This window comes from Chiloscyllium plagiosum, chromosome 4 (genome assembly GCF_004010195.1).
Source record: "Chiloscyllium plagiosum isolate BGI_BamShark_2017 chromosome 4, ASM401019v2, whole genome shotgun sequence".
Taxonomy (NCBI): Eukaryota; Metazoa; Chordata; class Chondrichthyes; order Orectolobiformes; family Hemiscylliidae; genus Chiloscyllium; species Chiloscyllium plagiosum.
Window position 1 is genome coordinate 56,294,440 of NC_057713.1, and position 14,032 is coordinate 56,308,471.

At 39.7% G+C, this 14,032-nt stretch overlaps 1 protein-coding gene across 6 annotated transcripts in view; it reads right to left on the bottom strand.

The window, feature by feature from the left end:
• The window catches only part of adcy8 (adenylate cyclase 8 (brain)), a 124,257-nt gene that overhangs the window by 87,080 nt on the left and 23,145 nt on the right, over positions 1-14,032 (bottom strand). For all 6 annotated transcript variants that reach the window (XM_043688256.1, XM_043688254.1, XM_043688253.1 and 3 more), the window contains exons 5-7: positions 12,733-12,860; positions 6,301-6,459; positions 5,884-6,154 (exon numbers count right to left, since the gene is read on the bottom strand). In XM_043688256.1, coding sequence (XP_043544191.1) covers positions 5,884-6,154; positions 6,301-6,459; positions 12,733-12,860 — 558 coding nt within the window. The remainder of the gene's footprint in view (positions 1-5,883; positions 6,155-6,300; positions 6,460-12,732; positions 12,861-14,032) is intronic.

Here is a 14,032-nt window from a genome sequence, read left to right on the forward strand (position 1 = left end):
AAGAAGGGCTTATGCTCGAAACGTCGATTCTCCTGCTCCTTGGATGCTGCCTGACCTGCTGCGCTTTTCCAGCAACACATTTTCAGCTCTGATCTCCAGCATCTGCAGTCCTCACTTTCTCCTCTGTGTAGTTCTTATGACAAGTTGTATTTCCTGAGTTTATCTTGCTAGATCTTGTAACTTAGTACCTTATAATATTTGTGTTTAATTAACAAAATAAAGATTTTTTAAAAGACAATCCAGACTGTACAATCTCTTTTGGATTTTTTCAAATGCTCTCTTCAGCACATTGATAGGATTTGATTCCCCTATTTCTGAAAAACAAACAAAGACTTATTCAAAGTGACTGACACCTTAGGGACCCAGTCAGGAGATAACAGGAAGTGATGTCAGTAACCTGACCATCACCCTTAAGAAATTGTTAAAAATCACAACACCAGGTTATAATCCAACAAGTTTGTTTGGAAGCACTAGCTTTTGGTTCACTGCTTTTTCATCAGGTAACTAGTGGGGCAGGATCATAGGTCACAGAACTTAAAGTAAAAGGTCAAAGTATCATACAACTAATGCAATGTATTGAACAAACCTAGATTGCTGTTAAGTCTTTAATCACTTAGAATGGGTTGCAGGTTTTGATTCATTAATATTTGAATCCCAGAACTTCTTTCAAGTCACATTCCTGAGATAACTTAAGGTTTTATTATAAAAAAATGACATCTCAGCTCAGACAATGCATTAGAGGTATGAGGTTAGAGTATGACTATATTCTATCCACCCACCACATGTGTGGCAAATACTCATGTGACACAGCCAAAGTTGTCTATCTCATACACTGCAGACAAGGATGCCCTGAGGCATGGCACATTGGCGAGACCAAGCAGACGCTACAACAGGTGAATGGACATGCACAACAATCGCCAGACAGCAGTGTTCTTTCCCAGTCAGGGAACACTTCAGCGGTCAGGGACATTCAGCCTCAGATCTTCAGGTGACTGTCTTCTAAGGTGGACTTCAGGATTCACAAAAACACAATTGCCAAACAGAGGCTGAAAGCCAAGTTCAGTACCCATGAGGACAGCCTCAACCAGGATCTTGAGTTCATGTCACACTACAGGTGACCCCACCACAGTATACACTCTCATTCACATACATGCACATACACACAAACACACACACGCAGACATTTAAACATGATCACACTCGCACACTCACGCAGACCCTCATACACACACTCTCTCAGACACACACACACATACCCTCACACACTCATGCATACACATACACATTCACTCACACACACTCTCTCTGTCTCTCCCATACACACTCTCTCATTCTCTCTCTCCCTCACATGCATGCACATACACATAGAAGTCTATGGGGTGAATTTGCATTTCCAGATTTGTATTTGCAGATACATTCTACTTTATTCAAAAAGTACACAATCTGGAGGCAGTCAGTCTATGTGACATTTTATAAATTCCTACTTTGGAAACAGAACCAGTCTGATTCAAGATTGGGATACAGACAGACTCTAACCTCACACCTTTAATGCATTGTCTGAGCTGAGATGTCCTTTTTTTTATAAAACTTTAAGTTATCTCAGGAATGTGACTTAAAAGAAATTCTGGGGTTTACATATTAATGAAACGAAATGTGCAACCCATTCTAAATGATTAAAGACTTAACAGCAATCTAGATTTGTTCAATGCATCGCATTCAGTTATATGACACTTTGATCTTTTATTATAAATTTTGTGTCCTATGATCCTGCCCCACTAGTTAACTAATAAAGGAGTAGTGCTCCCAAGCAAACCTGTTGGACTATAACCTGGTGATGTGTGATTTTTAACTTTGTTACCCCAGTCCAACACTGGCACCTCCACAACTTAAGAAACTGATCAGAAACTGGTTTTATACCACCTTGCCAATCCAAGACTGATCATGTATTGTTCATGCATTGACAAGTCAATCAGAGCTTGGGCATACCACTGACTACTTACAGAACCATTTTGCAGCCAGGTACGCAGCAAGAGGAAGACAGGAACTTACATAGGTTCCATTCAAGCGAACACAGCAAGAGGCAAGTGCCCAGTCAGTTGGAGGTTGTGAGCTGGTGTCCCAAAGTGACTTGACTGATTCTACAGCCTTTAATACGTATCATTACTTGCTACTTATTGTGGCAAACTTAATGGATTCTGTGCAACTTGAGAAGACATATTTGTACCTGAAGTACCAAAGTACTTTTAGATGAGTTCTCCCAGCTCAATCTGTCAATGTAATTAATAGAAGTCTTACAATTAAAATAAAATACTTCAGTTTCGCCATAGTTAATCTTCATGAAGCAGAAAGTCCATTTTGAGCCCAATTTGCCTTTCTATGGCAGGTAATCTGGAAGATAATTACTATCTCTTCCTTAAGAGGATTCCAGGAACTGAATCTAAACCTTAACCTCTTCACATAAAGGTGAATGCACTTCATTTTTTGCAAATGTGCTTGACTGGACATATTCCAGTTATCAGGAATAAAATACTTGACTTCCATCTGCAAAATCTCCTGAGGAAAACTGATTTATAGTCTGTCAACAAGATTATCAATCATGTCTCCAAAAATGCATAGGTTATACAGAAAATTGAAGGGAACACTAACACAGACAAACAGGTTGGTCTGGGTGAGGAAGAATGTTAAAATTCACAAAATGAAACTGAACCTAATGCACATTAAATGCCTGAACCTTCAGTTCTAACAGAGGCAGAATGAGGTTAAGTTGCTTGGTGATGTATCCATTGTTCAGAGGTGAGCCCCATATTTTAACATTTCAATGGTGCTTTCTCTTTTCAAGTTTTAAATGTAATTCACTTTACGTGGACTTCAGGAAACCTGAGAGCTAGAGATAGATGAGGATTGATCTATTCAAGAATAAATGGTCTGTATACCACTGCTTATGAACAAGGAAAACCTGGAGTGCTACCTCTCAGTTCACCAAAGTAATCTACTGGCACCCTGGCTTTGCCTTTCTGATCCCATTCCTGTGAGCTCACCATCATCTTCTCATGAGCAACTATGAATGGTCAATAAATGCTGCATCCTCATTCTGTGAATGAATAAAAGAATTCTAACCAATCCCTACCCCTTCCTCCTTTGAATTCCTGGATGTGGACTCCAAATCTTCCTGATCTCCCCTCCAATCTCTAGCTTCTGATTTCTCTAGTCTGCTGCAATAGTCTCTAATCTCACAATTCCATCATCTCCACCCCACGTAACCACTGAGAAAACTGGCTTCTGCACTCCCCCACCAACATCACCAGCTGATCTCCATTAAGACTCAACTCAGTTTTCCATCCCCTTCTTCCCAGTACATGGTGAAACATTACACCATAAACCTGCTTCCAGACAGTCGGAGAAAATGGGACAAACACAGTGATGTAGAACTGTACAGCATGGAAACAGACCCTTCAGCACAACTCGTCCATGCCAACCAGATATCCCAACCCAATCCAGTCCCATTTGCCAGCACTTGGCCCATAACCTCTGAACCCTTCCTATTCATATACCCATCCAGATGCCTTTCAAATGCTGTAATTGTATAAACCTCCAACACTTCCTCTGGCAGCTCATTCCATACACTTACCACTCTCTGCATGAAAAGTTGCTCCTTAGATCCCTTTTATATCTTTCCTCTCTCACCCTAAACCTATGCCCTCTAGTTCTGGACTCCCCCACTCTAGGGAAAAGACCTTGTCTATTTAATCTATCCATGCCCCTCATGATATTATAAATCTCTACATGGTCACCCCTCAGCCTTTGACGCTCCAGAGAAAACAGCCCCAGCCTGTACAGCCTCTCCCTATAACTCAAACCCTCCAACACTGGCAACATCCTTGTACATCTTTTCTGAACCCTTTCAAATTTCACAACATCTTTCCAATAGGAAGGAGACCAGAATTGCACGCAATGTTCCAACAGTGGCCGAACCAATGTCCTGTACAGCCGCAACATGACCTCCCAACTCTTGTACTCAATATTCTAACCAATAAAGGAAAGCATACCAAATGTCATCTTCACTATCCTATCTACCTGATACTCCATTTTCAAAGAACTATGAACCTGCACTCCAAGGTCTCTTTGTTCAGCAACACTCCCAGAACCTTACTATTAAGTGTATAAGTCCTGCTCTGATTTGATTTTCCAAAATGCAGCACCTTGCATTTATCTAAATTAAGCTCCATCTGCCACTCCTCAGCCCATTGAAATGGACAGGACCTGACACGTTGACCTATCCAGCTTGTCTTCACAACTACAATGCCTTATGTAACATAGCTACTCCACACCAGACCTCTCAAGTGCCACGAAATAAAGCACACAAAGAGAAACTGCTTCGCTCAGTTAAGGCAGGTAAGAACCTGAAAGCACTGTGACCTACTAAGGAAACTATCATGGTCTCAGACTGACATCCAATCTCCAATAATATGGGTCTCAGATCGCATCTTTACTCTACACCCTTCCTCTATTTGTGGCCTTCCTCATCCTTTGCTCTCTTATTTCCATTCCAGACAACCTTTGTTGAAGGCCTCCTAACATACAGTCTCTTAATTTTGGTGTTTACAATCAGAACTAAAACATATTAATCAGATCTTATTGTTGAATTGAGCAGAACGAGGAAATCTGCTTTTTCATACAGCATGAATGAAAACCTGCTATTACTGCACCACCAACACCACCGAATCCCACCTTCTCCTGCTCCACCCCTTTCTGTAAATACTGAAGTCATCTTTTCCAACGATGAAATGGAAAATAAAGTGACTAATCTGGAAATTCAGTTAAATCCTTTACTGTTTTGTTATCTCTCTAATTACAACACTGCTGTCTAATATTTCCATAAAAAGAAAACATATTTTTTATTGGTTAATCATTATGAACCTCTGTAAACTTTGGTCTCATCTCTTTCTACATTATTGTGGTATTGGAAGGCTTTCCACAATAAGTAGTGAAAATTGAGCTTGCACATGTAGTTAATGTCCCAAAGTCATAGAGGTGCCCCAGTACAGGTGTCCCCAGTCAAACACTACATCACAAATGTGCTTCCAAACAATAGGAGAGAATGATACAAACATACGTGACAATATGGACAGGACTAGACAATTTGACCTATCCAGCTTGTTCTCAACTACATTGCCATGAGCATCACAACATAGGTACTCCACACCAGGCCACAATGTAATCAAATGTAAATATACAAAGACAAACTGCTTCCCTAAATTAAGCCAGATGATAACCCAAAAGCATCATGATCTACTGAGAAAACCTGGTGTTGGTGATGTGTTACCATAGCTGAAAAATGTGTTGCTGGAAAAGCGTAGCAGGTCAGGCAGCATCCAAGGAGCAGGAGAATCAACGTTTCGGGCATAAGCCTTTCTTTTTCAGCTCTGATCTCCAGCATCTGCAGTCCTCACTTTTCCCAATGTGTTACCATAGTCTTAACAGACCAAAGGAACTGCTCTCTCATGGGAGAGAAAGTGACTGGTGGTGATTTAACCTGAGGGTCACCAGACCTCAGGCGAGGGAAGAGGTTGAGAAGGAGAATCCTTCATGGTAATCCCAAACCAGTGGTGGGAATTTAACCCATGCTGTTGGCATCCCACTGCTCTGTAAATCAACAATCCAGCCAACTGAGCTAAACCGATTCCCACTGAGAAAACTATTATGTTGTAATTGTATCAACTGTTATACACGTGCAAGACTTCAAGCATACAATTTTAGAAAATGAATGCATAGTGATGGCAGGATTTCATGATCATTTCTAATGATCAGTAAAAAAACTCCCTTAAATGATTTACACTAATTCAAGAACAACCGAGAAGGTACATCAGATAAAAGCTGTCTTACGTTCTGTTTTCCAACAATATTATCAAATGGAAGTTCAGGACTCCAGGAACCTTCAGTAAATGTTGTGGCACTGTTTCTACTGTCAGGAGGTGTACTGGATTCTTTCATAATGTCTTCAGGCAAAGTCAACAGGCTTTCTTCTGGTTGCTTGATCAGGTACGATTCAATATTGTGTTTTCTCAGAAACTCATTTCTCTCTTTCCCATGCCCTTCTTCAACCTCATAATCATTATTTAGACAATCCAGTGTCGCTTTAGAAATGTGAATCCTCCTGCAAACAAACATATGATCGGAGATACAATCAGTTCCCTCCAATGAACCATCCCGCCCACAAGTGTTTATAACAAGAGCGTTTTAAATTTATTATTCAAGGAAGAATAAATTGCTTATGCCTTGTATAAAGGTCATGATATCTACCCAGGGATTCCACCAGACTCCAATTTGTTTGCAATATCAACATCCCAGGACCAGACATCAAATTGCCATTTCCGAAGCCCAAGCACTCCACAAAGCACCGATCCAGAGTGTATTCCTATACGCATATCAATCTCATGTTTTGTGTGGACTCTCACATATCTAGCCAAAAAAATGAGATAAAAATTACTGAAGTTTTCAAACATTAAAACAAGCAAACTACTATAACCTTATAATTGTAAGGCAAATACAAATGGATAATAGCTTCAATAAAACAGTGATGTAAAATCTTTAAGTGGTAATATTCAACAAAATTATACCATCACATATATATTAACAAACAATCACATTTTAGTTAAGGGTCAGTTTTCCATTTGTGCATTCCTGTTTTAAAGTAATTGCCCGCACAATTAGCAGATAATGCAACTTTTAATCTCTCTTCATGGACAATGCCTAATGCTCTGTTGTGTATTTCCAGCATTTTCTTTTTAATTTCAGATTTCCAGCATCCGCAGCATTATGCTTTTCCTTTTACTGTTAGTTATTTAAAGTTTAGACATTTATAACATTTGCTTAATTAGTTCAATTAACAAATATTTGCTGCAGAAAAATTATAGTCTTTTTATCAACAATTTAGTGTCTTCTTCAGTGTTACTTATGTCTTAAAGGCTGGACCTTTCCAGACAGCACACGCTCATAAATTGAGTTTGAAAGCACAAGAGGGATTTTGAACTGGCAAATCATTACAATAAAACACATTATAACCCAGTTGCATGTGACACTTAAAGTACAATGGTGACATTTTGTTGTGTTTAAGTGCCAGTCATTTCTCAAGAGAGAACTGTTAAATGTCAAAAAGTGAATCTTAGTCATAGAGTCATAGAGATGTACAGCACGGAAACAGACCCTTTAATCCAACTCATCCATGCTGACCAGAAATCCCAATCTAATCTAGTCCCACTTGCCAACACCCGGCCCATATCCCTCCAAACCCTTCCTATTCATATACAATATTCATATACCAGATGCCTTTTAAATGTTGTAATTGTACCAGCCTTCATCACTTCCTCTGGCAGCTCATTCCATACACACACCACTCTCTGTGTGAAAAAGTTGCCCATTAGGTCTCTTTTATATCTTTCCCCTCTCACCCTAAATCTATGCCCTCTAGTTATGGATTCACCCACCCCAGGGAAAACACCTTGTTAATTTACGCTATCCATGGCCCTTTATGATTTTATAAACCTCTATTAGGTCACTCCTCAGCATCTGATGCTCTAGGGAAAACAGCCCCAGCCTATTCAGCCTCTCCCTATAGCTCAAATCCTCCAATCCTGGCAACATCCTTGTAAATCGATTTTATGATCAGTTCTTGAGGCAACTGTCTTCACCTAACCTAATGGCCACAGGTCTTCTCTTTACCTAATCTTTAAAATCCATGTATTAAAATAAGATATCACACATTGATGCTTACGTGTTATTTTTAATATTAAAACCGTTCATGAAGAAGAAAAATAGACCCAGTGTACTATAAATTGGCATTAATCAAACATTGGAGTTACTAACCCATGTGGATTCTGAAGGCGGGCAAGGAGTAATGTTGGTGCTGCCACCACTTTGTTATGAAGTAGCAGGGGGTCCAGTGACCACAGTACTGCTGGCTGTATTTGTGCTCCAGAGGGGGCTGTATTGTAATGTACTAACATGTGGTATAGTCAGTGGCTGTATTTGTGCTCCAGAGGGGACTGTATTGTAATGTACTAACATGGGTATAGTCAGCCTTCTGCTCTTAACAGCAGTCTGTCCCTTTTAAAGGCATTGAGTACTATTGCTATAAATTATAATGTGTACATATGAAAACCAGAACAGAGAGACTTTTCAGTGTAACAGATGTAACAGTGGAGGTATTATTTTTGGGAGTGGACAGAAGGAGGTAAGCTACTGTTCCTTGAAGGTTGGGAAGCCAATTTGGAGCATTTTCAGAAAGGGTAGCAAGTAGAGGTTCAAGACAGTCTCTTCACCTGGATCTGAGGAATTGGCTGAAGTGCCACATGGTACAATAATCTCACTTGGACAAAGTCAGTGAATCCATCTTCATCCTTTTACACCAACGTCTTATGTTTCACAAAGTAGCACAACCCATTACTCACGCATCAGCACTCGCTGGTACTCAGGACATGGACCTAACATCCAAATACTCAACTTCATTCTCACAAACCTACCATTGGTGGCAGATTCCATCCTACTCAGAGCTGCATCCACATGCCCTCAGCTATTCAGCTTTTGCAGGCACCTCTTCCCTCTTTCTTCTCGGCTTAGAATTAAAGGGAACAGCGCAGAAGCAGTGGAGAGCAAGGATATTGCATCTCCTAAAGATTACAGAGATAGCCTACAGCATCATGAAACTAACTGCCTTTGCCATTGCTGAGATCATTGAGGATGATGGCATGTTCCTGTCCTGTACCCCTTGGCAACCTCCTCGCGCCTTCTCATCCTGTGATCTGAGGTAATGAGTGAGCTGTTATTGGTGTGACCATGAGCATCTGTTGCTTCCCACTTCTCTCACACCAACTTCAGGTTTTCTATTTTCAACCATTGCAGCAGCCCCAGCAGAATGCGAGAGAACAGCAGCATAAAACTGACAAGCAGGCCTCCTCACTTGGTCTAATATTTTCAGACACTAGCATAACTACCTTTCAGGCGAGTGAGTAGAATGTGCACATTGTAAACCATTCGGGCCTGAGTGGGCTGCAGCTCTACCAGGGCTAGTAGGCATATTATCAGCTAGTTTATCAGATGGTGAGGTCAATGAACATTTCCACCACAGAGGACTCAGATAAGGGTTTCTGAGTGTGGCCACAGACAGAAAGGTCTAAGTCTGAAATGTGTAAATAACCATGATCAGTCGTGATAGGCAAGGAGAGCCTCAGCAATGTCTTGGCCACTCAGACACTATCTGCCCCAGGGTTGGCTCCAGCACTAACAAGCCTCACTGCCAAGTAGGCTCCCTCTACCCGGGCTGCAGAACCCGGGACAACTCTCAGTGGAAAAAGCCCTTTTGAAGGCTCTTTGGTGACACGGGGAACATTTTGCGCTATATAAATGTATGTTTGGATGAATATGTTTTGTATTGTGCTCTATTTGTTTGTTTGTGCCTCTGTGTAGCCCTGATTGGTACAGTACCATATGTAAAGTCATGCCACAGAATGGAACATGGATCAAAGTCTGTGTCGAAAGCCTACTGCAGTGTGTGATAGCAAGACAAACAAGGTGTATATGGGGCAATGGGTTCTGCTGGCACCATTGCCTATCTTGATCAAAACATCAATGTTCTTTCCCCAGCCTCTGAATGGATAAGTGTGGATTAAATGGTCAGTGGGATCTGTTTGGGCACGTGTACAGTATACAGGGAGCTAATGCATTAGAACTGTTGGGGAATAAGGGATCTCAGTGTCTGTCTCCTGTGCAGTGTGTAGGGTCTGTGTGGAATTCATGGAATAGATCCACAGAATTACACACTTTAAAAAGGCCTTTCAGCACATCAACTCTGCACCCACAAAAAAAAGTATTTAAATGTACACTCGTCTCACTTTACAGCACCTGACACATCGCCGTGAATGTTTTAACAATACCTGGTTCCAGCCGAATTATTTTTACCCTCTCAGGCAGTGCTTTCCAGGTTCCCACTACCCTCTGGGTGAAAAAACTTTTTCTAAAATCCCCTCTAAATCCCTGCCTTTCATCTTACAGCAATACCCTTCAATTAAGGGGAAAGGCAGCTTTCATTCCACTCTATCATTAACCCTTGTATTCCTATATGCCCTCAATCAGGTCTCCTCTCAGTATTTCTATTTCTAAAGAAAAGAACCAGAGTTTGTCTAGGCTTCTTTCAGATCTAAACTGCTCCCTCCCAGGCAACATCCTGGTGAATCTCCTCTGCACCTCGTTCAGTGCAATCACATCTAGACTGCTCTGCCTCAGTTAGGTGGAAGGATGAGTCAAAAGCAAAACATGGTTTAAAGCTTGGCAAATTAATTTAAATTAGCAGTAATTTTTGCCTGTTTTACTGACACACTTATGAACTTCCCATTGTGAACAGGAGCATTGTTCACAGCCTCACTCTAAAAGCTCAAACAAAAGTTTGCATTTCCAGATTATTCAATGTTATTTCATGGTAGGTCTGAAATAGTTCTCAAAACCAAGACTTCTTGTTCTGTATTTCCAGCAAATCTATGTTGGATCTGCTAATGATGTGGACAGGCTTGGGTTAGGAGTATAGAAAGGTGGCCATGCCCAGTGACTCCTATTAATTTTCTCAGCCTCCTTAAAATTTCTGCGACATGCAAGAATAATGCATTTATAGAAGTAGTAACTAAAATTCTTACAATGCTAAAAAATTGGACTTGCATAGCATTAAAATTTACACCAATATTCAAAATTACACTGCAATTTTAGAAAGAGATATATAAAATATAATCAATGATAACAAGTTGGAGATCTTGCCATTTTTACTTGCATCTCCAATAAAGCTTTACAAAATTGAGATAAATGAACAGAGACTCTGTGATGAATGATATTGGTTTAGACATAAATATTGTCTAGAATATTAAAGGAACACATCTGATTTTTGTCAAATAGTATCATTTTATGCCAACTATGAGAGCAAATGGGACTTTCTTTAACATGTTATACCAAAAGCTACCACCTCTCAATCTGAGATTTAGGATAATAAAGTTACACAATAAAGTAAACCCACATAATACAGTTGTGGCTCAGCTGGTGAAACTGTCTCCTTTCAATTAGAAGGTTATGGCTGACATAATTTTTTTTAAAAAAAGGAGTAAGTGAGGACTGCAGATGCTGGAGAGTCAGAGTCGAAAAGTGTGGCTCTGGAAAGGTACAACAGATCAGGCAGCATCCGAGGAGCAGGAGACTTGACGTTTCAGGCAGAAGCCCTTCATTGGGAACGTGAATTTTAAAAAAGTATTTTTTTAAAAAACTCAACCTGCTCAGCCACAGTAGGACATATCTGCAATGCAAGATAGGACCAGAACCCAGTCTTTCTTGCCCAGAGGTAGCAACAAGAGAACTATGCCATGAGACTCCAGTTTACACACTCAGGTTTCTAGCGTGGGCCTTGAATTCCCTAATCTTCTAACTTGGAAGCTAAAGCATTACCACTGAGGTGACACTGATACATTTTAATAGATCTACTGCAAGTATAGTTAACTGGGAGGTGAGCAAAATAGATGTTTTATTAATTAAATATGTTGGCGGGTTAAATAAGTATCACAAATTTTCTTGCATAATTTACAAATGCCATAAATCCACAAGTAGCATGCTCTAGCTACAAATTGGAAACCAATATTTGTACCAATACACAATTTTTATTGTTGACTGCACATTTAACCACTACATTTTATTATTCTAATTGTAATGAGTCAAAATATTAATGTCCAGTCCAGTTAAATATAAGAAACATTTAAATCCCCAGGAAAATCAATATTTAGTGTGTTTATTCATTTCAGTAATAATCATTATTAAATGCTTTAAATGCATTACAAACAGGAAAGTCTTGCGTTTCTAGCACTGATCATGACTTCAGGATTTTCCCTGCTAAAAAGCCATTGAGATAATTTTGAACTTTAGCCACTGTTGCAATATAGAGAATAGATCAACAATTTTTTTTAAAAATTGCAAAATTTCACAGACATCAATATGATAATAACCTGATAATATTGTTGTTCTGTGATGCTGACTGAGGGTTAAAAATTGGCAAGAGACAACGTTCTTCGAAATGGTTCTTTAAAATGGAATTGCTTACAACCACTGATAGGACAATAGGATTTAATGTCTCATCTGAAAGCAGCATCTCTAACAGCTCAGCTCTCCCTCAGTACGAAAGAGGAATTTCATTTCTTATGATTTGTGCTCAAGTACCGGTGGGCGGCACGGTGGCACAGTGGTTAGCACTGCTGCCTCGCAGCGCCAGAGACCCGGGTTCAATTCCCGCCTCAGGTGATTGACTGTGTGGAGTTTGCACGTTCTCCCCGTATCTGCGTGGGTTTCCTCCGGGTGCTCCGGTTTCCTCCCACAGTCCAAAGATGTGCACGTCAGGTGAATTGGCCATGCTAAATTGCCCGTAGTGTTAGGTAAGGGGTAAATGTAGGGGTATGGGTGGGTTGCGCTTCGGCGGAGCGGTGTGGACTTGTTGGGCCGAAGGGCCTGTTTACTGTAAGTAATCTAATCTAATCTAATCTACTGGAGAAGCCCTTAAACCCATAATGTTTTAACTGAGACATACAGTTTCACCAGTTGAGCCACAAATGATATTACTTATGTTTAGTGTATTATGTATCTATTGTGTAACTTTATTATCTTAAATCTGCACTTGTAATATGCTTCAGCATACTTGCATAATTGTGATGAAATTACCTTATTGCCTTGATCATGCTAAGACCCATTTCAACACAGCAGTGTGCGTGGTCTTGACGTGGTTCAGGAAGTCCAGAAACACAGTAGTAGCAATCTCCCAAGATCTTAATTCTAAGGCAGTGATGCTCCTAAAATATTATTAAAAATACATTAGTTTAACTACTACACTGTACTGTATAATTGTGTTAGTGGAACTCTTTACATGCACAGATGCATCATTTTCATCATTTAGCATTTATTAAGCCTCTGACAAATTTGCTGAGGGAAGAAGCAAAAATCGGTAAATTTCTCTTCAATGATCAAACGTATTAGATCAGTTGTCTGGGGAAAAGCATTACAGAAACTGTAAGAAAACAATCTCAAGCATCCTTTACATATCACACCTTACTTAAAATAAGCAGGCCACATAGGAAGCACTTAAAAATATACTTAAATTCAAATTTAAGTAAGTACATTTTGTTAGTAAACATTGTGACACATTACAACAGGTCACATATTAGAAATGTATTATTCTGTCTGGAAAATATAATTGCATAAATTACAGATAATATGCAATGTAAATGAGTCTTTCAGCTAATTATTGAGTACCAAGGGATATGCCCTATTCTAAGGAGCAAGACCTTCTTAGAGGTGCTATATTTCTCTGCCAATTTCATTACAAAACACAGTATGGTTGAAATTAGTCTTTGCTTCTGGCAAAAAATGGACTGAAAGCAAACTGGCATCAAATGGAGAAAAAATGATTTTAATTTACCCATCTGCTGAAAGATGTATAGATACCGTAAACAATTGCTTTCTTAAACAACATGCAAGCAGAAAATTACAGCTAAAAAGACACTTGGACATCAATGGTCAAAATATCATTAGAACTGATCAAGCAAATCAAGAAAATATATCAGATGGCAAACAATATTAATAAAATTCATTGAGAGATTGTACTGAAGAAACGTTGATTAGAAATGAAAAACTCTTTATTCTTATGCTCAAAGGAAGCAAGTCTCCAATATTATAAGTAAAGTCAATAGTAAATAAAACCAAATAGATAGCTCACAGAGAATCCAAAATAGGTATAAGATTCAGCTCTGAAGCCAATCCTAATCTTCACAGCTCAAGAACCCAGCACTTGGATTATGTTTCAATGTCTTATCTGACAGCTGCATCCACAGCTTTCCCCGTTCATCTCAAACCCTGCTCAAATTAAATTCAAGAAGTAAATAGAGTCTTGTCGGGTTCCTGGTCTGGGACTACCTCTTGGGGCTTTAACCCTAATTGTACTCAAGCACACCTGTCTTTGGCAGGT